Genomic DNA, 26,254 nt, shown 5'->3' on the forward strand with positions numbered 1-26,254 from the left:
GTGTTTTGAAACTTGAGCCAAAAATATACTAATGGCTTCATTTTTATGATCATTGTAGGAGAGGACAATAATGATAAGGTCCTACAAAGTTATGCAAACCGACTGAATATCTAACCTGGCTTTTTTTTTACTTAGCTTTGTTAGAGGCTTATGGTTCAGTATTGCCCTATTGTGTATTAGACCCTTGAAACTGCAAAGATACTAGCACGCAGGGAGCAAGTATTTTGCTCACCAGTAGCTGCTTGTAGGATTGTGCTCCTGCTCATTATGTGATAATAGCCAATGGATATTGAACCCCACAGACTGGCTTTCTGTACAGAAGGGGGAAATACACATCCTCACATATACACACAGGTACAGTTTGTAAGGAAACTCACCACTGCTAGAAGCATCATTGAGATTTAGCAGCCCACCTCCGAGCCCTCTGTAACTATGGTAACTGTAGGTCCCATTGCCGTTGATGTACAACACCTCCTGCGTGCTGGAAACAGCTGATGTTGAGTAAGTGACCTGGGCTGGCTCCTGTTTGCACTGCTTGTCAGCTGGAGCAGCCTCATCCTGCACAAAAACAAGAAAAGATTTGGAATCATGGTTACATTTCACCTTGCATGTGAAGGTCCTTTCCGTTGTTAAGATTCTACATCTATTGTTTTCACAAAAAAGAAATGCATGTTAAACAAGCACAGAAAAGTTTCTGATTGACCAAATATTAGCACAAAGGGAACAATGGAAATAAGCAAGAATACAGGTTTCCTAAAAATCTGAGAATATCCATTCATTTGTGCTCCACAAACCAACTGCATAGTTTATCAAAGGAGAACATGTACCCTCTCACCTTGAAGAGCTCACAGTCTTCTTTAAAACCCATCTCTGTCCAGAAATAGTGGGAAAGGATAAAAATAGCCATTTCCTGAGTGCCACAGTGACTCTTACAAGTCAGAGAATCATATTTGTTGATAAGATAAACCAATACAGAATGCACCATCTACTTATTTTGACATGTCAGTCTCAGAAATGACAGAAGGAGCAGAGGAATGGAATAAAACTGCATTCCTATGTTTGGAGAAGACTGAGCATCCTTCTACACAAAGGCCATAAAGTAGGGACGCCTCCACAAAAGTGACTTGAATACAGTTGTTATCTGTGTAAGAGCAGTACCTGCTTGTACACCATGAGTTTTCCTCAGTGCTTCCTGTTTGCCTCTTTGATGATTGCATAGTATTTGACAGAATTTAGCACAACAGCCCTTCAATTTTCCCTGAAAAAAGATGTTTCAGGTGAAAGTGTATTATTCCCCATCTGTATTTACTGTATCTACTACTCAGAGTACTTCACCTCCACTTATGATCACAGAATGCCACAGTAGCAACTTTATTAATGACAGAGGTGAGATAATAAAAAGCATTAAGAGAAGATTTAATGCATTTTAGTATTTGGAAACAAGGAAAAGTATCAGTGTGTGACTGCTCATCTTGCCACAGGGACCTCAGCAACACAAAATCTGAATTAGTCCGCATGTATTTTGTTTGCTTTTTGTCTTTTTTTAGAGGTTCAATGTTTCAGTATTTTCAAAAAGAATTTATCTATGGAATTTTTGTTTTTAAAGGACCTTTTTAGAGTATTTAACTGAAAAAAAAAAAAAGATCTGCTAAAATTACTTCCCTTTTGTATAAGATGTTTTTTCTATTTTATGCATCTCTCCTCTGCACAACCCTTTTATGATTCATAAATATATCAAACTTATTAAGAATTATATAAAATATCTGAAACATTTCTTACAGTTTTTACCTAGAGAGATCAAATAGATCAAGCAGTGTCCAGTCTCTCTGCTGAAGTAAAAAGGTTTGTGAATCCTGTATGCATTAGGAGCAGTTTTTGGTTCCACTTTTTGAAAAGATACTTCAACTTTTCTTAGATGAAGACAACCCTGTCTTACAGTTATTTATTGGTGAAAGAGACTTTCATCAAAGCACAACTGAGATAACTCAGGAGAAGGGATATATACTATTAACAGAAATTTTAATATTTAATAGGGAACACTGAACCATCACACAATTAATTCCATAAACGATAAGAACAGGCCCTCTTGGGCAGTAATACTAGCTAAGGCAAAACTTTACATTTTTAAGAGAGTTGGCCAAAGTGGTCTCCTAAGCATTTTCTTAAGCAATAACAATCTTAAACAAATGGCCAGAATTGCAATGTATTTTTTGCCAGGAGTTCAACTTCGATATAATTTACCTTTTATCTCCAAAAATCAGTGATGCCTCTTATAGGAGAAAATATATTATTTTCTCAGAGAATATTCATAAGCTACATAGTAAAGTTCTATCTTGGCAACACAGCTTAACTCACCATCCAAAATTTTAGCACTCTCAAGACTCAGATGTTCAGCCTCCTTATGTCTAAAACTAAATGATGCTTCCTGCCATAGACTCACTCAGAACCTCATGTTTTTCACAGAGCAGAACTTCTGCAAAACTATCAAGGACTAAACTGTGTTCAAGGGGCACAGTGCAAACAGAACTAACGCCTAAAGCTGAGCAGAGTATCTCAGGATTGGTCTCCTTATCCTCGCTGTCTGGAAGCCACGGATTTGCTGTCCCTGGATTTACATGTCCTCCAGAGCTCCTCTAGGCAGGGCACTGAAGTCCTGACTGGAAACCTCTTGCAGAGCAGATGCACTGAGCTCCTGGCAAAGCCCAGGATGCAGAGCCTGGCTGGAGGATGCAGCAGGGGTGCTCAGTGCACTTGGTGCACACCAGCCCATGTGTTCTGGAGCACACAGCCAAGAAGTGGGAGACCAGAGTTCTGGCTACTTGATGCAGTACATGGAGAAGAGGTGGAAAAAGTGGGATGCAGGGTCTCTGCTGGCTGTGGTGAGGAGGGAACCTGAACTCAGAGCTGCCATCTCCTAGCAACCAGACTCCAAGCAAAACTGTGGTGGGAGTCATTGCTGAAGCTGTGCCACTGTGGGGAAGGAATGCACAATTCACAGGGTACAGAGATAGCGCACAAAAAGGGAGCATGACTCAGTTCCCTTTCACAAGTGCCACCCTGGGAGGCTCCCTTCCAGCTACTCCCTAACACAAAATCCACAGGTGGCTTTGAGGTCAAAAATCCAAGTTTGGAGCTGTGCTGCTGAAGGGGGATCTTTGCACAGAACTAATCATAGCCCTACAAAACACTGTGACGTGCCATGGGATGGGGTTTGAGGTGGAGTCTGGGCACTCCGGTGGAGGAGGCATCCTCAGGGATGCTACAGGAGGATGATGCTGAGACCAGGACTCCTGGTTCTGCAGATGAACTCTAATCTCTTGGTCACGATGCAAAAGGAGTCTTCCTCTAAATATTACACATCTCTTTAAAGAGCACACTGACCACCTGTCCCTAAATGATGAATAAGTTGCCATACATTTCAGACATTAAATCTGATCCTTAATTGTTTAACTCAGTCTTCATGAGAACTACATGCAGAAATAGGGCAGGATTTTTTTCAAGCTTTTTCTGAGCAGGCTCAGGCACCAGCCCTACTGGTAGGATTATGAACCATTACCCTGGTCCCTGGGGGTTGGGTATTGCCTCTCATACATTCCCCTGGGGTTTTAATTTTTGGAAATGTTTTGTACTTCAAAAGGCAAAGTTGTGCCACTTTTCCTTGCAGCCATACCAAGGATAAAGAAGTCAGTCTCTCTTTTTCTTGGGGACAGAGAGTATGAATATAATATTTACTTTTGTATACCTGAGATTCATTCTTCATAGATTCATTCTCTTTATTTTTTTCACCTGATATACCTTTGATTTTAAAGTAATGTAAAAATTAAATGTATTGTTGTTTCACTGAGAACTGAGGTCTTAGAAATATTCTGTGTTAGTTATTCAGCATCTCCTGTTTCTCCCTATATAATGTTTACATTGAAAAGGTTTATTTATTTAAAATTTTATTTTAAAAATACTTTAATTTCAAGACAATCATTAGCAATTAACTAACCATTTAGTGATGTGTTGGACCCAACTACCTGGAACACACACTGTTGTCATCATAACAATATACTAAACTTCTAAGTATTAACTAACCATTTTTAAACTATTTATAATTTACCTTTAATAAGAAGTATGACCAAGGTGCAGATAAAACATTTATTCATCTAGAATGTGACTCATACTATCTTAATTTAGTATATGGCAAAGGAAACAAATCATCTCTCTAACAATATTTCTCTTCTGAATTTATTTTGGAGGAGAAACCATTTAAGTCTTGAGCACATTATCTGCAAAATTATTGAAATCAGAATATGGAAAAATATTTCTTAGGTACAAAAGCATGCTAAAATAAGAACTTATCTGTTGGCTTGAAAAGAGGGAGCATGAGGTCTCCTTACTGTGATCCTCAACTTGATATATACCAGAGATATTTATGTCTCAGCTTTATGTCAAGCAAGGTCTGTACTGGGAGAACACATTTTTTTTCACAAAAGAGTAGACAGAAAACATTTATTTGATTTTATTTTTAATCAGGGAAGCAATTTAGTGACCCTCTAAGGACAGCACATCCTAAGAAAATTTTCCATGAGCTGTTGCATAATCTTTATATTTAAGAAACCTTGCTCTGCTCTGACTGATGCTCTGAGCAGCAAATGAATGTTTTACAGAGGAATCACCATCCACAGCAACATGATGTTGGTGCAGATTTTCAGGACTGTGGTACAAAGATCAAGGCTCACTGGCAGCTCCCAGCCTCTTGTTTCCCTGCCAGCAGAGGCACACAACTCTTTTCAAATTCTTCATGGAAGCATCTTTTAGTAGTGTCACTGATCCCTTCTGTTCACAATCTCCTTTACCACCTCCAAAACAACACAAAAAAGCAATAGTTTGAAATAGAAAGCCCTGGCAAATCTGTGCTACGTTGAGTTTTGATCCCTTATATACACAAGTGTCAGACATTCAATGTACTCCAATTAAGAGAGAGCAGTACTATTCCTATTAGCAAGAGGCATTGCTAACATGCATATCCCAACAGGGAGTGTGTGTGCAGATCAGCTCACATGGCCAGTGCTAGCTCACCACAGAGCTAACAAAGCTCCTGCAAAAAGAGTATAAATGATAATGTTCCAAGAGTGCAAAGATGGTGACACACATAGAGCTACTGCTTTCAATAATGCAGTACTTCCCAGACTGACAAATCAATGACCCTGAGAATAACAGCTTTCAACTGCCCTTATGTTAGCGTGATTAGAAATCAGAAAAAATTATAGACTTCCATAAATTAGAAAAGAGACAGAAAGGCAAACACTTTTTTGCCTCATATTTCTTGATACTGCCTTTTTAAATAAGTTAAACTGAAAAATGTGGATTGCTTGTTGCTCTTGTCAATAAACATTTATTTTAGAATATTACTTTGAGGGTAGGAAAATTCAAATGCAGATAAGTCTTCAAACAAATAGGCAAGCCTATTTGCACAGGGTCTTCCACTTTTTCAGCATAGAAAAAAAAATTCATTCACTTGAAAAAACAAAGCAGGCTTTAAATTTTTTTTTAGGTCTCAGTAGCTTGTAATATGGCTTTAGAAGAAGGGAGATAATGTTTCATATCTTTTTCTCATTTGAATCGCACTAATTTAATTCTACAATTTTTGAATCAAAAGTAAAATAAATAGAAACATGATAAAACCACATAGCACTTTTCAAAGCATACCCAATTAATCCTTACAATACTCCTGATAGATAGGACTTCTATCAGTGCTTTTCAGATGGTGAGATTCTGGCAACAAAGGCAACCTTAAACTAGAGTTACCTAATATGTAAAGTACTTGAGTTCTGCAGCCATAACAACATAATGAGCTTCTCTTTGTGTAAATTAATTTTTAAAACTCTGAAGTTTTTAACTGGGAACAAACTAAGAAGTTATATCACGAGACACCCTGCTATATCCACAGAGGATTGTGGGGCTGGGAGTCCTCTGCCCATCTCAGCTTTTGCACAGAGAAGCAGATGCCAGGGTAAGCAGCCATCATCATCTGCATGGAGGCAGGTATTTAAAGGAGGATAAGCCACACGAAACCTGGCTCCCACTGAAGGGCCAGAATCTGGCACCTTCTTAGACACCAATCTGCTGTTGCCAGGACTAGATTGTGTCCACCTTGTGCTCTGTCTTTGCAAAATCCCTGAGACTTCACCTCATCCTTTTTGCTTCTCCAATCTCATCTTCTACCCTTCCTCTCAGCTTCAACCTTCTTGCCCAGCAAACCCTAATCTCTCCTTTCAAACAAGTCGCTTGATGCCAGATACCTGAGTAGCTTCAACAACTCAAGGCCTTTTGTTTCCTTGTTTGTATTTGAGCAGTGTTACACCCACTGATGGTTCTGTTTGAGATTTTGTCTCTATGCTCAGACTCCTATCTGCATTCTAATCCCAAAAATCTTGTCCACAGGGAGCAAAGCCAGGTTCCATAATTAGCCAGAGCAGCTCCTGGTTTTAATTCATATTATTTCTCATTAGTAATATCTGATCCTCTTTCACCACTGGTTGTTTAATCCACCTGGCCAGTTTCCATCACATTGCCAGCCTCAGCTCACTCAATTTCCTCATCCAGCACCATCTCATAATGCCACTTTCCCTTTTTCCCTTGTTTTCACTGCTCCTGTCAACCCTTACCAGGCTCCAGCCTCAAAACTTTTCCCCTCCTTTCTGCACTGAGATCAGAATTTAGCAACTAAAATATTTTGATTGCGTAAGCATGTGCGTCCAGTGTCACATCCTTGGCATAAATGACACCAACTATATTGCCAAGAGTAAGCACTGAGCCTTTTTTTTTTTCTCTAAGGAATGGGAAATATACTGAAGGACCAAACTACCCTTACAGGATAAAATTTTCCTCTTTCTTGAAAATGGCTGTAATTATCTCTGAAAGAGTTCAACAGATGGAACAGAACAGTAAATGCAGCCCCTGTGGGCTGAAGGTCATGAAGTTATCATTGAACTGCACACCTAGTATTGAAATGGGAAATGTCAGGTAATCTTAGTAAGTGATGATTCTACCAACTGCTGGGATGACATACATTGTTCTGACAGAACACTGGATCTTTTATTAGCTTTAATTACATTAAAGTAACTCTCTAGTGTTTAACCCAGCTTTTAATTTTATGACCAATATCCTGGAAGCACGGACAGCTAAACATTACTTTGGCATGTCACAGTAGGCTAAATTTTCCCTTAGTTCTGCAGTAAGGCTGTTGACTCAGTGTGCTTAGCAATAGTGGAAATGGTATTTCTGCAAATGATGGATGTGAGTTTTCACTTCAGTTTTGGTTTCCATTGCACGTTCTTTCTCCCCTCTCCAGTTGCAAAGGTTTGTGTTGGGATTACTACTAAAGAAACTACATTAAATAAAGCCTGTTCAAGACTAGTGAAGCTTGAACAAAAAGGAAATATACTTACATAATTCATATTTTCATAGACTTACATAATTCCCTAAGTTTGAAATCAAAATGAAGTTACACAGTAGTCCTTTGCATTAGCTGACCATCATATCCAAAGTCCTGAATATTTATAGTCCTGTAAAAGGACTTTTAATATTGTAGGATGTGCTTTTACAGCTGTAAGCTCAGCATGGAGGCAATGTATGGCAAGGCCACGAGAACTTCTGTGCCCAAAAGCTGATCTAAGGAAAGATACTACCTTCCCCAGAGAGCCTTATTTCTCTTACAATGGAATGAAAAAGAGCCAAATTTTCAGGTAAGGTAGCAGAGTTTTGGTATTCAAAATAAGAAAAGTAAAGCATTTGCTAAAGCCTCTGGATTTGCACATAGAAGTGTTGGCCTGTGTGATCTATTTACCATGTAGCATCAACCTCAAAATATTTTGAATTAAGTTCCATGAAATTTCCAGTCCTTATGTTGAGGGATTAATAAAAAATTAACATCTACTTGAAATTTCAACTTGCTGTACCAGACCCATAGCTGAAACCTGAAAAATGAGTGCTACAATTTTATAGTCTCTTTAGGAAAATACTTAAAATATAACACAGCAATATTTTATTTTAGGGGAAGAGTTCTTCTCTGATAACCTTTCAAGACTTATACATATATTTATATTTATCATATAATATCTCTCCATGGGTATTTCTCCACCTCTCAGGCTATTCACTGTATTCCTTAAAATGATGCATCTATTGACAGTCCCATAACCTGGTGTCCAAAACCATCAGCACAGATAGACATAAAAAAATAATTTCACCTTCAAATTCCTTCCCCTTTACGTTTAGTTGTCCTCCAAAACAGCATTGCAGGAAAAGGCACTAGATTTATGGATGAAGTCTACTTACAGCCAGCATATAGTCACCTGAGATTTTATCTAGAAGTACTTAATGCAAATTTGAGCAAGTTGGCTAAAATAAAACATGAAGTAAAGTTTAAATAATATCACAGAACTCAATACAGATATTCCTTAGACTGGAAAAGTTTTGACAATTTAGGAGTGGACTTAGTAGTGAAATCAAGAGGGATGTGCAGTAATTTCACGACTATAAGGCGCACCCTTTTGACTAAAATTTTCCCCTGAACCCGGAAGTACGCCTTATAGTCCGGTGCGTCTTATATGATGTACAAAATTGAGACATTTGCCACCCCGTAAGTGTGAGCCGTGAGCCGTGGGGGGAGCCGGCAGTGCCACGGCAGCCGGGTGGAGGTGGGCCCGGGGGCCCGCGGCACTGCCCCTGTCGGGTCCGGGCAGGCTCGGGGGCCAATGGTTGCCGGGTTGAGGCGGGCCTTGGCCAGCAACCGCGCGGAGGGAGCTGGGGGCAGAGCCTCGCTGCAGAAAAAAAGTGCGCCCTATAGTCTGGTGCACCTTATATGATCTACAAAGTTGAGAATTTTGCCGACTCCCAGGGGGTGCGCCTTATAGTCCGGTGCGCGTTATGGTCATGAAATTACTGTAATTGCAGTTCTTGGGTTTGCACACTATTTCTCCTCTTATAAGGAGCAGCTGGGGGATTGCTAAGTTGTTTCCCACTCTCTGTTATCAGATCTAGACTGTTTTTCTCTGCCACTGTCTCTGCATTATTTTCTTCACTTTCACTTACTTAAATCAAGTGTGTATAAAAAATGAGAAAGCCCATTCTTGTGTGACATACTACTTAATTTGTAGCTCAGTTGGAGCTGGATATTTCAGCCAAGCTGAACACTCATGCTTTAGCTGTGAGTCTATCATCTCATCATTACATGGAGAGCACATCAGTCTCAGAGTAGAATTTTCTGGCCCGAAAACCTGAGATTACATGAAAAAGTGCTCCTACCCTGCAGAGGCAACTGTAACGAACATGTCACTGCCAGAAGTCTAGATATTAATGATTTTGCTTTGAAGTCCAGTACAAATTTTTTTCATACTTCTGATAAAAAACTATAAATAGAATTTTTTAGATGGTGGTGAAAAATTGATAGAGTCTAATTGAGTTAAATTGAGTGCAATATGGAGTCCAGTTAGGCATCTAGACTGCCTGGAATGCCAATAGTGATGCAGAAACTTGAAGAGTGCCTATCAAAATATTAAGTCAGCTGCCAGCACTTCAAGGATCTCCAAATTGTCCTCCTGACACAGGGTATAGAGCCAAGAAAAGAAAGCCATGCTTCAGTTTCAGATTAGAATGGCAGTAGGTTCCTTTTGCTTTCAGATTATTAACACTGAAATGAACTGTCACCATCAGCGTTGTCACCGGGCATCAAAAATGACATCAGGCAGTGTTCCACAAGAAATGAAGGCCTAAGACTGGCACGGAAAAAGAAGATCAAAATAAAAAGGTGTTATTGTATAGAAGAGAGAGAAATGAATCCCAGACTTCTGCATTTCAGATAGAATGACACATGATCTATAAATTGGAATGGGTATGTTAACCTTAAATAAAAGGTTGGTGCTTTCACAGTGCAGCATTTGAGTTTTGTTTTTCACCACTGCCAGAACACCTGCAGTACAGAAAACATAATTTGGGAAGAAGTCTTGTATGGCTGCTGTGAGGAGCTGTTGGAGAACCACTTTTGTTGGAGCAGTACCTCAGCAGAGGGCTCACTGTTCTTAGTCTGTCAGCTTTTCAGTTCATTATCCACTGTGGTAGCAGAAGTGCAATGTGAGCTTTCAGAGGCCACCAGTGCTGCTGGTTGAGCATGGACACAAGGGTGAGCTACTCCTAAAGTTTAGTTAACTGTGATGAACAGTCCCTGGGGAAAGAGAAACTTTGTTCTACTAAAGGACTGTGTTTCTCTGCCCAGATGGAAAGGGATAATGTTTACCTTTCCCTGTGGCCCTTAAGATAAACTTACTGCTCTTTAGTGAGGTTCTAGATAGTTGATTTTTGAATATGCCCTCCTTGGTGTGGTGGGTTTTTGGGGGTTTTTTTGGGTTTTCTTGGGGTTTTTTTTCCCATCAGGAATAAAGGAATATTAAAAAGCATAACTCCATGGAGCAATCCTGTTTTAGGTGGACTAATGGTGGAAAGTGACCTTGTAAGTTAATTTTCTCTATAGCTCCTGATGTTCTTGTCTTAGGTTGCACCACCATAACTCGCATAGCACCATTCACAAACTATTTCATAAGTTGTACTGGTCATGATCTTTATTTTTCTAGAGAATTTTAATACATTAAATAATCTAGTTAGCTAGATATTCCACCACTACTAATTGAAAGTTGTCTCAATACACAAGACAGATGCACAGCACAAGATTGCACAGTGTGTGCACAGCAGTGACTTCCTCAGTGCAAATTTAAATCACATGTCCGACAATGGCTGGCACCAGTTTACAAACAGCTTCAGATATGTAAGAGGCAGGATTGGGCCTGGCTGAATATGGTAATTGTGCCAATGCCTTTGAGTTTTGGCAAAACCCCTATGGGTGATAGTGTATTTCACAAAATCCATGTGACATTTCCTATAGAGAAAGCAGTACAAACTCAAAGGTGTCATGTGAAGAACAAAGGAGTCTTCAGCCACCATTTTCTGCTTTGCAGAGGAAGACAAGTGGAGAGAGGGTAGGTGAAACTTTTTTTCCTCCTTGTTGTACCAGCAGAGGGAAGAGATTTATTAGGGCCCAGGCTTTATACAGAATTTCTTCCTCTCAGGATAGGCAGACAACAAAGACAGACTTTTACTCTGACCTAAAGAACAGCGCAGCATAATCCTTGCCTTGGGCCTTATGACCCAATTATAAACTGAGGCTTTGTTTTTTAGTAATCAATCTTGAGTATCCCCACCTTCTCTATTTACACATCCCCACCCACTCCCAGCTCCCATTTTCCTTTAAAGGAAAGGAAGTGTTCAGACTCTGACTCAGAGGAAGGGAGCAGAGAATATGAAAGGATCCTCTCCTTCCCTCTTTCCCCTCCACAGAACTCTCAGCCTAAGATCACTCAGGACACAGGACCATGGCACAGGTTTGCTAAGCCTGCTCTTTCCTAAGAGACTTCATCTGGTACAAGCCTGATCCCAAAAGTGAAGCACTGCATAATGAACTGCGGGGGCTAGGATGCCCCTGCCAGAATTAGAGTAGCTGAAAATCTAAAGGAAATAAAGATAAAACTTCAGGAGAAATGAAGTAGAGGTTATGTCATGTTTATTCTTATCTTGCTACATAAACCCTCTCAAAGCCAATTTCTTTGCAGAAGCCATCAGCTTGCAGAAGATCATAGCTACTGATTATTTTTGCTGCTTCTTTATTGACAGGCAGTACTAATGGAGGAGTCTGAATATCTGACTTTTCTTCCAAAAGAGAAACAACATAAACTGCAATCAACAATGTCCTCTTTTGCCATCCCTGGAGTGGTTTTGCCTGCAGGTAAATGGTGCTGAATGAATCAATGTATTACTGAAACTCATGCACGGTGACAAAAGGCATAGCAGTACTTACTGCTGAACCAAAATATGCAAAACAAGAGAAATTTCTCCTTTGCAGTGTATTCCTCTCACTTAGAACAAGCCATGCTATGCCTCTGGCAGCTCCACTTTTATGATCACAATCAAGCACTTTTCTCAGTACTTTTCATGCCTATGTGTACTGCCCTAAAGAAATTATCTCAGTAAGGAGCTCCTGCAGGAGTTTCTTTCCCCCCTTGCCAAAATGCCATTTTCAGCTGGGATAGATCAGCATAACTCCATTCAGTGCAGAAGGACTGTGGCACCAGAGCACCAACAGAGAAAATCTTTAAACATATGAATCAAATGTTTAGGAAGTGCACAAGGAAAAGTGTGTGGGAGTACTGGAGCAATGCTTGTGCCAGCTTTGCTGATTTATTACTACAATATCATCATGGTCAACATAATTAAACCTCCCACTATAGGTCTCTTCATCTACTGCACTACAAGTGGTATCACTCCCACCACTGCCAGCCTATTTTGTTAACACAAAACAGTTTTCCATACTCCTGCAAGATCTGGGATATTAAGATGCAACCACTGAAAAATTATGGGGTACAATTTGGATTTTGAGTGATTCTTTCTATATCTCTGCTGCTCCAGACTTTCTTTTAATATTACACATATTGGAGTGTGTGGCAGGGGGAATAGACCAAAGCACTTTATGTTAAATTTGAAATTAAATTCTTCTTCATTTAGAAACAGATGACAGCCTAGACTTGAAGCATTTGAGGTCAATGCTGAATTCACTTCCTCAGTTTCAATTAATTAAAAATGTCTGTGTCTTCACTTTGAAAAAGGAAAAAAAATAAGCCTGCTGGAGATTCCATCCTTTTTTCCACAGGTAAATTATAGTGGAAGTTATAGATCTTCTAAACAAAACCCCAGACAACAAGCCCCAGTTTTCTTGTTTGTTACAGAGTGAGCAATTACTTTTTTGCATTCACTTAATGATTAGTTCTTCTTTTCAAAGGTAGGTTCAGATATTTTAAAGATATTTTACCCTGTGTTTGATACATTTTAATGCTAATTATTTTATTTCAAATCTGCATTAAAACTTGAAGAGCATGTTTGTGGAAAACAAAATTCTTTCTATTAATTCAGTGCAGGGTGTCTGTTTATGAACACTGTCTCAGGTAAAACTTAACTTCTAGGGTTTTAAAAAAATCTTTTAAAAATAAATGGTATTTTAAAAACCCAAACAAACCTGACCTCCACATTCTTTCTCCAATTATTTAGTAGAAAGAGAATATTTTGCTACTGAAGATGACTTGTTCTAATTTTGTTATAGAACTTGGCACTCATCCTTTAACTTCAGTACTGTGAGGGTTCTGTATTTTAAAAGATTAAGTAAATAAGAAGTAATGTTTGGGGCATGGCCTTTTGACTCCATAATCATCAAACCAAAGCAGCATATGCCATTGGAGGAAACAAAGAAATGAACTTTGACTGGCCTTTGGAGGATGTACTTTCTGATTTGCTTTATTAATGGAGACAGTAAAACTGAAGCTTAATATGAAATACCATGAGTAATAAGCATGAAATATGTGTACTGCAGTGCAAATCTGTTCCCCAAATACTCTCATTTCAGGGGAGAATTCTTTTGGCACAAAGCCTGGGCTGCTGGCCACAGCCTGCTTGGCTGCCTTGTCCTGTGCCTAGCCTCTTTAGCAGCTGGTGCTGCTCTCAGGCACTGCATTCAGCTCCTGCTCCCACAGCTTATTATAGGTTTAATATTTTTCTTGGAAAAATATGTTTCTAAATTTAGTTTAGGACATCAAGCCAGTTGTTGAATCACAAACATGTTCCTGCTACCAAACAGAAGCAGTCTGTGCATACACATGTACATGTACTTTTTGTGGGCAGAACTGTGTTTTCTAATTGAGGAATACTCCTGAATCCATTGTGCAACTGATGTTTGGGATTTAGGATTAATTTATGTCTCTCTAAAATCTTCTAAATCTTACTAATTCAATACCAAAACCAGAATTTGCCTCTTGAAAAATAAGGTTTTGCCCATGCACACTGGCTATGCATTGATTTCATTAAACTGGCCCAAGCTCTGCATGATAATAGGGATTAACTCAGCAGAAACATTATTCTCTGCCAGGGCTGTGGGCAGGAAGGTGTGTGCAATGAAGCCATTAGCTAAACACAGGAAAAGAAAGACATATTTGTATCTATGATAGAAACATCTGACAGGCAAGAAAATGCTTCACATTTAATATTTTCTTCCCATATGAAAGGAAGGGATAGGTAAAAAGGTCTCTAGTCCTGGCTTTTAAGTCTGAAGCAGGAAGAACAGAAGTCCTGACTCTAAAACCTCAGTCTTCAGACCTGGACACAGAACTCTTATATCTACATTTCCACTGGCCTTTCCTTTTCTGCCTCCTTGACATAAAATGGATGTTAAAGACAGCTGGAAAAAAGAATGTGTTCCCTACCCTGTTCTTTTTCATTCCACCTACGGTAGGATTGGGGATAAGACTGCTCAAAAGTTCCTGTCCAAGAAACAAGACAATATTCTGGTTTTGAGCTTTCAGCTTTATCAACCACCAGAACAGAAAACTTACATTGACATCAATTTTACCTCACATTCAAGGTCTTATTGCAGCTCAGGGTGCCTTAAAGTATATTCTGAAACCAGCAGCTTGAAATTCAACTACACATGCTCAGCACAAAGAGCCTGGAAAAATACAGCATTTTCTAATTTAATGATCTCTGTGTTGAGGTGAAAAATTAGCTGTTCACCTCGAGGCCCCACTGAAAATCCAAGGCATGAAATTATTTGCAATTGCATGCCTTGCACATTATTCCTTTCCATTGCATGTAGCAAATTTAATGTAGGTTGGTCTGGAGTGTGGAGGGAGGGGGGCTGCCCTGTGATACTCTGCATCTTCTCCAGCTGCATCTGCTAATGACAGAGCTCTATCCAGCACTGCTGAAACCAGGAATTTTGCCACTGACTTGAAAGGCAGCAGGATTTAAAATTACAATGCATACCAGTTGTTTTCTATCCCTTGACAATATGGCCTGTGCATTCTGGGTAGCAAGCTAAGCTTCCCCATACTTGTACATAATTTGATCTCCTGACAATAATCCACATGCAGCTAAACCGTGCCTACATAACATTTTTTGCATATCATTTGGAGCCACAAAACCAAACCAAAGACCAACCTGGAAGTAAAATAGTCGCTAGGTGGGGAAAAGATTGAAGTGAACAAGGCCTGAAATGCAAACTGGAGTGTGGGTATCCAAGGACATTGCAGTCATCTTAATGATCATTTTGAATGCAGATAAAAAAGGATAAAGTATTGAAGTACGGAAGTCATTCTCATCCCTATTAAATACCAAATCACAAAGAGATGTCTGAACACAAAAAGCTATTATTAATAAAGCTTCTGTAGTGGAAGAGGCATTGAGCTCTTTACAAGTGACATTTGCCTCTTGTGGATTTAGGGATTCCGATTTCTATTTGTTTGCTTTATGTTAAGTGAACCATCTGCTTCCTTTTGCTCTTTTCTAAGACCCCACAAGCCTCCCATTCTGAAGCAAAAATCACTTTGAGCTGGAATTTTTCAGGTCTTTAGTACATATACAGCAGAGGTAGGACATGGCCCTATCCCTCTGCACAGCTGCCACTTGGATGAAGTGCCTTTTTCCTTCCCTCCTCTAGAGCAAAATAGGCTCTGTGAAACCCAAAAGGAAGGGAACTCCTGATGCTTTCTCCTCCACCTCTTACAAGGATGTACAGTTGATGTGCTCTTCCTGCATACTGAAAAGCTGTGACAAGGACTCCATCACCCTGACAAAAAAACATTTCTTTGTGCTCCCTCTGCATTTGCAGCTTGCTGCTACAGCAGCATTACAGCAGGGCATCCTCCAGCATCAGCTGGGAAATATTTTTGCATAACTCCCTTTTCTGTAACCAGTGTTGTCCAAATCTGTCCTATACAATATACTGTCCTATATTTCCACTATACAATATAAATAACAGAATACAGACAACATTTTAAAACCATATGATTTTTCCCTTCCTCCTGGGAGCTGTATTGATCACAAAAGAGAACAACATACAATCAAGGACACAAATGTATATATTTCTTCCTTTTTTCCTGCTCTCTGAAAGGTAATACACAAAAAAGAGCTCCTCAGTGTCAAAATTTAGAAACTGGGCATTAATTGCAAAATTCTGTCCAAATATGTCCTCCAAATATGAAGGTCTAGAAGTCTCTTACCCATCACTGCTGAAAGCCAGATGCAATGATCTTGCAATAGAGGTCCATGCCCTCACTGCAATTTAGATTTTTAATTCATTTCTTCCAAAGCAGTTTCACAATTACCTGTAATTTGTCCACCAGTAATTTCCTTCCTTCTTAATCAAAACACAAACTGCTCCTGGTCTGCAACAGCCAGACATTATTTTTGTTAATAAAACGGTGCTTGAAGAGTCTTTCTTTCTGTAAACTCCCCTATTACATGCAGCCAAACAGCACCAGAAATGGTGTGAAGGCAGATCATTAACATCTCCTCCCAAATCTCAATTTCTTTAAAAAATTAGGAATTAGATATAAATAGAAGGAAAGACCATAGCAGTGATTTTCTAGTGGCAGTACATGTGCACTTTTATTAATATTCAGATGTATTGCATTAGCACAGAACCTGTATCCAGCTCTGCAACCAGCACTTGTACCAATCTGCTCTATTCAGGTTGCTGCTATGACAACAATCCAGAGTCAAATGTTAGGTCAGCTCCCAGCATATGTGTCTAGGACATAATTAATTTGTCAGAAACCTAATAGCCATCTATTCCTCTAACAGATAAAAGCAATATTGTGAAAATTACTAAATGTTACAATATCCTTAACAGCCTATTCACTGAAAACTTCAGATTTTCCTTGCTTTTATCCCCCAAAACAAAAATGGCTGAAAAGGATGTGTTTAAAGTGCCTATTTGCAAACTTATCACAGAATAAGCTGAGTTGCAAAGTACCCATCAGGATCATTGAGTTCAACTTCTGGCCCTGTACAGTCTCTAAGGGTCCAAGAGTCTCATCACATACCCAAGAGTATTGTCCAAACATTTCTTTAACCCAGACACGTTTGGTGCTTTAACCACTTCCCTGGGGAGCCTTTTCCAATGCCCAACCATCCTCTGGGTGAAGAACTTTTTTCTGATATACAACCTAAACATCCACTAACACAACTTCAGGCCATTTCTTTGGGTCCTGTCACTGGTCACCACCGAGAAGAAATCAGTGCCTGCCTCTGTTCTTGCTCTTGTCAGGAAGATGTAACTGCAATGAGGTCTCCCCTCAGTCTCATCTTCCAGGCTGAACAGACCAAGTGACCTCAGCTGCTCCTCATATAGGTTGGGATCATTAAATTTTTTCTTCCTTGGGAGTTAGTTGTTATTTCTTCGTCCACCACAATTATTACTGACATTTAATTTGGCTGGTTACAAGTCACAGCATAGAAAAAATTACAGCTGTCATCTCGATGAGAGATTTCCTTAAAAATGAATTTATTTATTGCAAAGGACTGCTTCACAGCATCATAGTGCATAATACTCTGTGAACATAGATTCACCCTTGTCGATTGGAAAAGCTCAAATAAACAAAGATTTTTTAAAACTGTGGTTAGCACATCAAGTGGAGTTGTACTGTGATGTCTGTACAGTGAATGTATGAGGAAATACCTTTATCAGACTACAAAGTTGTCTGACTACTGCTATTTTCATGTGATCTCTGGAATGAAAGGAAACTGTACCTTTGAAACTCATATTTTTTAAAAAATGAAATGCAGAATAACTTTTTCTTATTATGTATAGTCTGTAAAATACTGACAAACAAGCATTCTGTGAAGATATTACTAATTTAAAAAGCACCAGCTCTGACTAAGAAATGCCTTTTTTAGGATGGGAAATATGTAAGATAACAATAACTTTTACTTTCCACTAAGCTTAAGTTTTACTTAAGCTCAGCTTGTCATTTGCTGTGTATCTACAACAGAGTCACACATCAAATGTCCAAATACTAGGGCCATAAGCATGAAAGAAGTGTATGTAGCTCCCTCCTTTGGCTGATCAAAAAATTGTGCAGGCTATTGCAGCCTTTCCATGACATTAGTCACTGAAGTGGAGTCAAATGGCTAAAATGACCTGGACTGAATCCAGGAGAGCATTTAGGCCACTGGCTTTGCAGTCATATGTGACCACTATTCTCCTATCTGCAAATATAACAATGTACTCTCAAAGGTCCAGATTCCTGACTGGTACAAATCAACATGTTGTGAATGAAGCAGCATCAATTTTCTAAATGATCTGGCTAACTATACATGACACGTCCATAAAAAGGTTCATATACTTCTACAGTGATATTACTCTATGATTCAGTTATTTTCGTGCTTTCCTATATTCATCCTCCCTCCTCATTCCCAAGTGCTGACATTTTGTCTTGATTGCCAAAAACTACTTATTTCAATTAGGGGAAAATGCTCATTCATAAATTTTGCAGCATGACAGCACACAAAAAGTGTATATTCTAACAAAAAAAAAATCAGCTGTTAAAAAAACCACTTGTGTCCATATGAAGGGGAGGGCATTTTTTCCTACTATCATTCTTATGTGCTTTTCCACAGATATACTCCACCAGTTCATCTTCTTTAGGGAAAATAAAGAGGCAGGTCCTCTCACATACTGATGTATATAAATTACTATTTACCTTTACATCTTCCCTTGAGGACTTTACAGTGGGTTTTTTTGGTTCTTTTTAAACTTCAGACAGAACAGCAGCAACACTAATCTACCTCCACTTTTTCCAGAGTCCCATTGCACAGCCCTGCTCCACTCAGTTTAATGTTGAAGATTTACAAAATCTACAGCACACACAAATCTGTTTGGAAGAAGCAGAGACTGACAATGGTTCAGGTCTTAGAACAAAACTTCAATTTCTTTGATCAACAACAAATTGAGCCACATGACCAAGGTCTCTGGAGTGCATAAAGCAGGCATCCTGCCCCTCTGCTCACTGCCCAGGACATAATGACAGGATGACTTCTCCAAGATTTTTCTACTTATTATCTTGCCCAACAAAGATGCAATTTCGTTTGTAAAGTGAAGAGCATGGCAAAAGAAGAATGGTCATATTGTTCACCATATGCAATGAATACAAGTTAATAGGACTCTATTTTAGCTCTACTTATTTCATTTCATGATTCCCTTGTTCAATGTAGTTCAGAACCTCCACTTAATGTAACTACTTCATACCAAATATTGCTAGGGATGTAATAAGGATCTTCAAGGATTATCCCAGGAGAACATCCAAAGCAGAACAGAAAATCTTAGGGATTCAGATAATGCCTCTTCTATCTCTAACTGAAGCAAAATCATGTGAGGTTGATTCAGTAACTGTTTCTAAATTTTTCATCAACTGTGATCAGAAACATCTTTAAAATTCAAGAGTTACTCTTTTTCAGTATCCAGACTCAACAGAGGTGATCTGAAGAGAGACACAAAAGCTCTGCATTACCTCTCTACCATCCTTCTGATCTTTACCGTGAAAGATCAACCAAATTTAGCCCAGTGTCACAAGCATTTCATTGTTCAGCAGTACTACCAGTAAGCCCAGACAATTTTAGCACATAAATCTATAAAAATTGTGCAACAAAATAAATTATTTTTTGGTACTGGGCAGAATTTAAAAGTGGAAGTGACAGGATTCTTCAGTTGGGTAATAGGTATCAAATATATAACTTCTCAAAACTAAAGCTTCTGGCCAACCAAACAGTGCTTGATCTCAAGATAATGAAAAATGCACTGGAGCTTAAGAGAGCACTTGATCAACATTGAACATGGTCAGACAGCCAAAGCATTACAGTCTGAGCTACCAAGCCCTAGTAAATAAATTTTTTTTTTTAAAGAGAAGTCTCACAAACTGACAATGCTTTTATTGTTGCAGTTCCCAACAACTGTGGGAAATTACTAGTTTCCTGAAAGACAAGAAAACATTCATTTTTCCCATTAAGAAATAAATTCCTGGCATGAAAAAAAAAAGAAAATTGAAAAAAAGTCATTTTCGCCAGTGACACCAGATTTCATTGACTTATTTTTTAAATTGGATTTTTGCTGGCAGAAATTTTCAGCTTTGAGTTAGGAAATACAAAGGTCATATAGGTGGAATTTAAGAGATAGGTTGAAGAATGGTTTCTTCTTTACTCAGACTTAACTTTTTCACACTTAACACTATCCCCAGATCAGGGCTATATTAACCTATCAGCTATCAGAAATACTTCTAGAAAGTAATCCATAAAAGGAAGTATTTGTGTGTGCAGAGACACATACACATAAGAAGAGATTTCTTCTGAAGAGAAAAAAAATGGAAACATGGGATTGTAGGTATATAAAGCAAATCTTTCACATTTAATACTTTTGAAAGAAACAGCAAATACTCATGAGTGTGGCCAACACTCTGTTAAAAAAAAAAAAAGGTGCTAAAAGCATCCCTGGTTTTGACTTTTAAGGTGCTTATTTTTGCTGAGCAATAATTGAGATGCTTTTTCATCAAATCACTGCTAAAATTAACACTGTAGGCAAAAAACCTATTTAATTTGGCAAATTATGTCATTTTAATAAACAGAGACTTCCATAAGGGACATACATGCAAGATGCTCAGAACTTCCTGCTCAAGGCCTGTGTTGTGTCAGGGAGAGAAGGAAAACTGGAGAAGAAAAGGAAAGAGCATAAATAAGACGAGAAAAGGAGTTCGGGAAGCTGCAAAGTTCAGGATTGGGCATAACACTCACTGTGTTCTTAATTTATTCGTGGTTTATGGGTAGTATTCTGAAAAAGGTGGGGGTGTGCATACAAATTGCAGAATCACAGAACCATGGAATCAATTAGGTTGGAAGAGTCCTCTGATATCATCAAGTCCAACCTATCACAAGAGCATCACTACATCAATTAGACCATGGCACTGATGAGTGCCACATCTCACTTTGAGGCAGATCACCTGTCTGGAACACAAAAGGCAGAACTTCACCGTACTGCATGCAAGAATAAAGCAGCCTTAATGCAATGCTTCCATTCAGCTCTGTGGGGAAGTGCTGAATAAGTGCTCTTGCAAGATCCTCTTGACAATCTACTTTCCAGGACTGTCTAATGCTTGCCTTCAATTAGAAAATCTCTTTATATAATTTATGAAGTGGTAATTTTCATCATCAAAATCGTATTTATCTTATTTTTGCTTTCTCCCTCCCAAATTCTTACTGACATCCTCAAAGTTTGAGTCTACCCAGTGATGTAACACCAAATTGTGGAAAACAAGGCTTTTGTTTGTTTGCTTGTTTGTTTGTTTGTTTTGTTTGCTTTTGTGGTTTTTTCTTTTGTGGGTATTCTTTTTGGTTTTTTGTGGATTTTTTTCTATGAGCTATGGAACGACAAAACAATATAATGAACTGAACTTTTCCAATCTTTCTCTGTTTAAGAAAAAAAATCTACTGAAAATATAACATTTTAGATATATGTAAGAAAAGTGGAGGAAATTTAATAGCAAGTTAAGAGGGAAAAATAAGAAGAGGAGCAAAATAGAACCCTTTTACATGTTAGTCACACTCTTTGGTTGTGAGGATACAGATCCAGTTCCCATCTCAGCATATGAACTGAGCACACTATTGCCCATTAAATACCATACTCAGAAATATTCCAGAATGCTGTGCTCTCAGTCTACTTAGTTCATTTCTCATCCTCAGAATAAATAATTAAATTTCAATGGAACTGGGGCTAAACCCAAGGTTTTCTTCTTCTCTAATGACTTATCTATTCCACCCTGAAGGGTAAATTTCTCACTAAGTTTTATGAAGCTACCTACCTAACACACACAGCCGTATTTTTTCCAGCATGTTCAGCATATCCATCAGCATAGCTGTCCTGAATTCACAAGTAGTTTTGCAGGCACCAAAGCTACACCAGCTCAGCTAATTTACTGCTTGCTGAATCAAATGGCTGGTGCTATTTGCAACTTCACTGTGTTCCCATAACTCACTGGCAAAAAGGGGGAAGAGCTAAAGGAAGCAGAACTCAGTACCCGTTGTTCATAGGCAGATTTGCCACTTTAATATCACGGTTGCTGATCAGTTGGGAGATACTCTACAGATTTTTAATTCTGTAATGAAAAGATGTTACCAGATCCTTCTGTGATAGTAATGCTAAAAATAGAAGAAAAAAAAAATCCTGTTTATGCAGTTTTTTGAGTTCTGACTAGAGTTTAAATATTCATTTTTGTTTCAACAGGTCTCTGGCTCCCTGAAGAGCATTATGGGATTCTCATTTAAGTCGCTTGAAAACTGCCCCATCCTGGACCAATGAATTGAGCCATTAGTTGTGTGCTGATGTTTGTGCAAGTCATTTCTAGTTCCCCTTGGGCTAAGAGCCCAGTGACTTTGTAGCTTTTCTTTTTATTATTACTGAAAAATCAGAGAGCAAATGCGAGAATATAAAACCTGCACAATCTGAATGACCACTGTTTCTAAACTAAATTATATTTAGTGTTACAGTGCTTTGACATCCCGTGTGATTTGTAAATCTAAAGGCAAATGTAGCACAATAATGAAAATACTAGCAAAAAATATCACAGCAGAAAGAAATAGCAACATACACTCTCAGATCCTAAAATATCAATTTTATAAGTATAGCAGTAGTAATCTTTTATGTAGTTAGGGCATGACCTGAAAGAACTCAATGGACTATGCATAAAAGGAAAATGGTGTTTTTAAAAATGTTCTATTCCACAAAAAAAAAGAAGTTCATCTGCCATGACAGAAGCACATTTTGTAACACATGAGATATCGCTAAGATTTTTACTTTGTTACAATCGTGAAGAGAAATAAAGCATAATAGCCTTTGTAATAAGAATGTTAGACATTCACTGTATCTGTGGAGTGAGTAAATAATCAAAGCCTGGAATGAGCTACCAGTTGGATTCTAAATACTAAAAGAAAAGATGCAATTTCCAGAAAATTAAAGGTAATAAAATTGTAACACGCACTACAAAAGGTGAATAATCACACAAGAAAAAAAACATATGAGCTTTAAAAACTCACTAGTGAGTTAATTGGCAGCATTTTGTTATACTGCACAGTAACTTCTCTGTTTCAGACAAATAGGTATTTTCATTCAGTAACACTATTTCACCTTATATTTAAAATGCATACACTTTTTGAATAAGAATATGTGCAAAAATAAATACACTGATTCATGGACACATGCACAGTTCTGTTATTTATGTACATTACATCCACTCTATGTTCTGTTCTTTTTCATTCCAGTATAGAGATTACACATTATGCTCTGAAAATCTACAGCCATCAAAAAGTAAATATATAGCTTCATCCAGCTGGATATTACAAATATATTAGACACCCTCACACAGCTTATGTAAATATAAACAAAGGCATGCTTGTGTATTCATTTAAAAAAACTACAGCTTTTGTATTTTAATTAATCTTACTAGCAAGAAGCATATAAGGCACTGCACCACCCTTCTGCATGGCATCCTATGTAAATGAGTCCAGTGCATTTATAAATATGGATGTGGTAGACCCCCAAACAACACAGTACCTGCTGTCTATCCAACCGCATCCTTTTTGCAGCATTTCTGCTTTCACTCTCACAGGCGGAAGCCAGGATACTCTCTGCAACTGCTGAAGTAAGGTGTGAGGGAATAGGTCGTGACTATGAAAGAGAAAAAGAAACACAGAAATTATTCCTAGCATAATCCACAACATCCTTTTTCAAAGCACACCATACCATCACCTAGGCAGGAAAGTCCGCTCATTGAAATGCAGTTTATACCAACAAAACAGGGAAATGGAACTTGCAAAGATGAAAAATGAAACTAGTTAGATGTTAAAGCTGCAGCTGATCCACAGATCCACGAGAAGCCCTTTCCCCCCACAGCTCTATTGTCCAGTGTGTTTAGTCTGGCTCATTAAGCTGTACTTTGAACAGACAGTGGCATATTCTCTGCGTTCCAGCAGCACTCTGGCCGTCTGATTCTTGTTAAGAAAACTGAAAGGCTTTTTATCCTGTGCAGCATGTGACAGAGATGAGTAGTGTTTTTTATAGTCATACAGAAAAAAAAACAAAAAACAGAAAACCAAACCAAACAAAAAAAACCCGAGTGATAGGGTTGAAACATCACTCAAAACCTAACAGATTGTCAGAACATTTCAGAGCAGCCTCAATCTGTAGTATATGAATATTTGCATTCCTTGCTGCAACATGACTGATGTGATTAAAACGACTTAAAAAAAAATCTGTTTTTCTTTCAAAAATGCCAGCCTTCCAACACTCCAGATATTTTGTGGTCCAACTAGATATGGTTCATTTTTCCGATTCAAAACCTGTCATTACTAATTTCACAGTATTTACCCATTTAAGGTTAAATGTGCAGTGAGCCCCCCCAAAAAGGGAATGATCGAATCTTTTTAGTGCCGTTGTTGATTATGAACTCCAGTATGATCTTGCCTACCATTTCATTAGGAAGAAGATTTATGCAGCTTTTTTTTTCCCTGATTACATACAAAACAATCTTCCTGAAAGATGAAGCTCATAATAATATTCTTCATTAATATACAAAGACATATCAGAACTACCAAGAAAATAAACAAAGTGGGTATAATAACAGAGATACTGATGTACATATAAGCCCATTACAGAGACTGCAATTTACTGAGCCCAGTTCTGAACTTCCGCAGATTTTCAAAGCTTAATTGAACTCAAATTAACATTTACCATGTAAATTTTTACCTACTGAGGATGTGGCCACGTGTGAGGGGGTTTACGTGTGGTTTTTTTGCATGTTGGTGGCTTTTTGTTATTGGTGGTGGGTTTTTTTGGTTTTGGGGTTTTTTTGTTTTTTTGTTTTTTGAAGAGTTTTACTTTCTTACTCCCCAAAACAAGGATATGAACCTGCTATGAAATGTCAGTTAATCTTGGAAGAAAATTTTGAAGTTATTGCCATTCAGTTCCTAGACAACAACCTTAAAACAGATTAATTATATAGGCTTAACTGATGTTATGGTTTTCATAACATTCCAGAGACTGAGGAGCCAGCTATTATCAGTATTAGACTTTTACCTTTAAAAATTAAGTCCATATATTGACTTTGGATATCCTCTGCAGAATGCCAGTTTTTAATCCGACATTCTACTTTCTCTAAAGCATGGGACCACAGTCTGTCTGGGACCAGAAGATGAACTAGCTTTGAGAAACAGACAGGGATTTATGGGTCTTCCTCACTAGTGCAATAGGCTTATTTCTCCACTTACATGAGAACAAGCGCCCTGGCATCAGCATAGCAGCAGTGCAAGAAAGGCAACCAGAGGCTGCAATACTGCAATAAATTATACTTTGATTGATTTGACAGAACAAACTATTGAATTTGTTTCCAGTTTGAAAAAATATTCATTCTCGGAGATGAGGGACATTTATGTAAACCCTGGTGTCAGGACAGAAGTTAACATTCCATGCAGTACAAGCAGATGCCCGAGTTGGAACTCCAGAGGTTGATGTACAGTAATTTCACGATTATAAGCCACATCTGATTATAAGCTGCACGTTACAATACAGAGTGTGATAAAAGGTATCTATTCTATCACCATCTGTTGAGGGTGGGGGCAGTGATCCTTATCTCAACGGCAGATATTCTGCTAATGGGCAATCCATTGAAACCAGGCGGGGCATTGTTCTTTATCTTTTCACAACCCATCCTTCCTCCAGCGAGTCATTTTCTGCTAATGGCCCATTGAGTCCCACTGTGTGACTGATAAAATTACTGCATCCCATTGGAAGTTGCTCCAGCCAGGGGGAAGAGCCCAGCATTTCTTACCAAGATAAAAACAGAGGTTTTGGGACACTAAGGGAGCGCCTTTCTCCACTGGACTCCAGAGGAAAACCGTATTTCTCCACATCACCACTGGACTTCCGGAGGGAAACTGCACCTTCTACAGGAGCACTGCTGCAACTGAATCACATCTGTCACTGCAGGAGAACTGCAACCACCATTTAATGGGACTGCTACCAACACCCTGCCTGATGGGGTGTCAGGTTGTACTCTGACTTTGCCAGGGTTTGGAGTTTGTTTCTTTGTAGTACTGTATTTCTATTTTAATTTCCCTACTAAAGAACTGTTATTCCTAATTCCCATATTTTTGCCTGAAAGCCCCTTGATTTCAAAATTATAATAATTTGGAGGGAGGGGGTCTACATTCTCCATTTCAAAGAGAAGCTCCTGCCTTTCTCAGCAGACACCTGTCCTCCAAACTAAAACAGCAACTTTTCATTCTTTGTCCATATATAAGC

General features: G+C 38.5%; 1 protein-coding gene across 4 annotated transcripts in view; it reads right to left on the reverse strand.

Moving 5' to 3' along the window:
• NOL4 (nucleolar protein 4) overlaps positions 1 to 26,254 on the reverse strand; it is a 192,437-nt gene that overhangs the window by 11,588 nt on the left and 154,595 nt on the right. For all 4 annotated transcript variants that reach the window (XM_033080852.1, XM_033080777.1, XM_033080933.2 and 1 more), the window contains 2 exons: positions 23,510 to 23,623; positions 378 to 558 (listed from right to left, as the gene is read on the reverse strand). In XM_033080852.1, coding sequence (XP_032936743.1) covers positions 378 to 558; positions 23,510 to 23,623 — 295 coding nt within the window. The remainder of the gene's footprint in view (positions 1 to 377; positions 559 to 23,509; positions 23,624 to 26,254) is intronic.

Source organism: Catharus ustulatus, chromosome 1 (genome assembly GCF_009819885.2).
Source record: "Catharus ustulatus isolate bCatUst1 chromosome 1, bCatUst1.pri.v2, whole genome shotgun sequence".
Classification (NCBI taxonomy): Eukaryota; Metazoa; Chordata; class Aves; order Passeriformes; family Turdidae; genus Catharus; species Catharus ustulatus.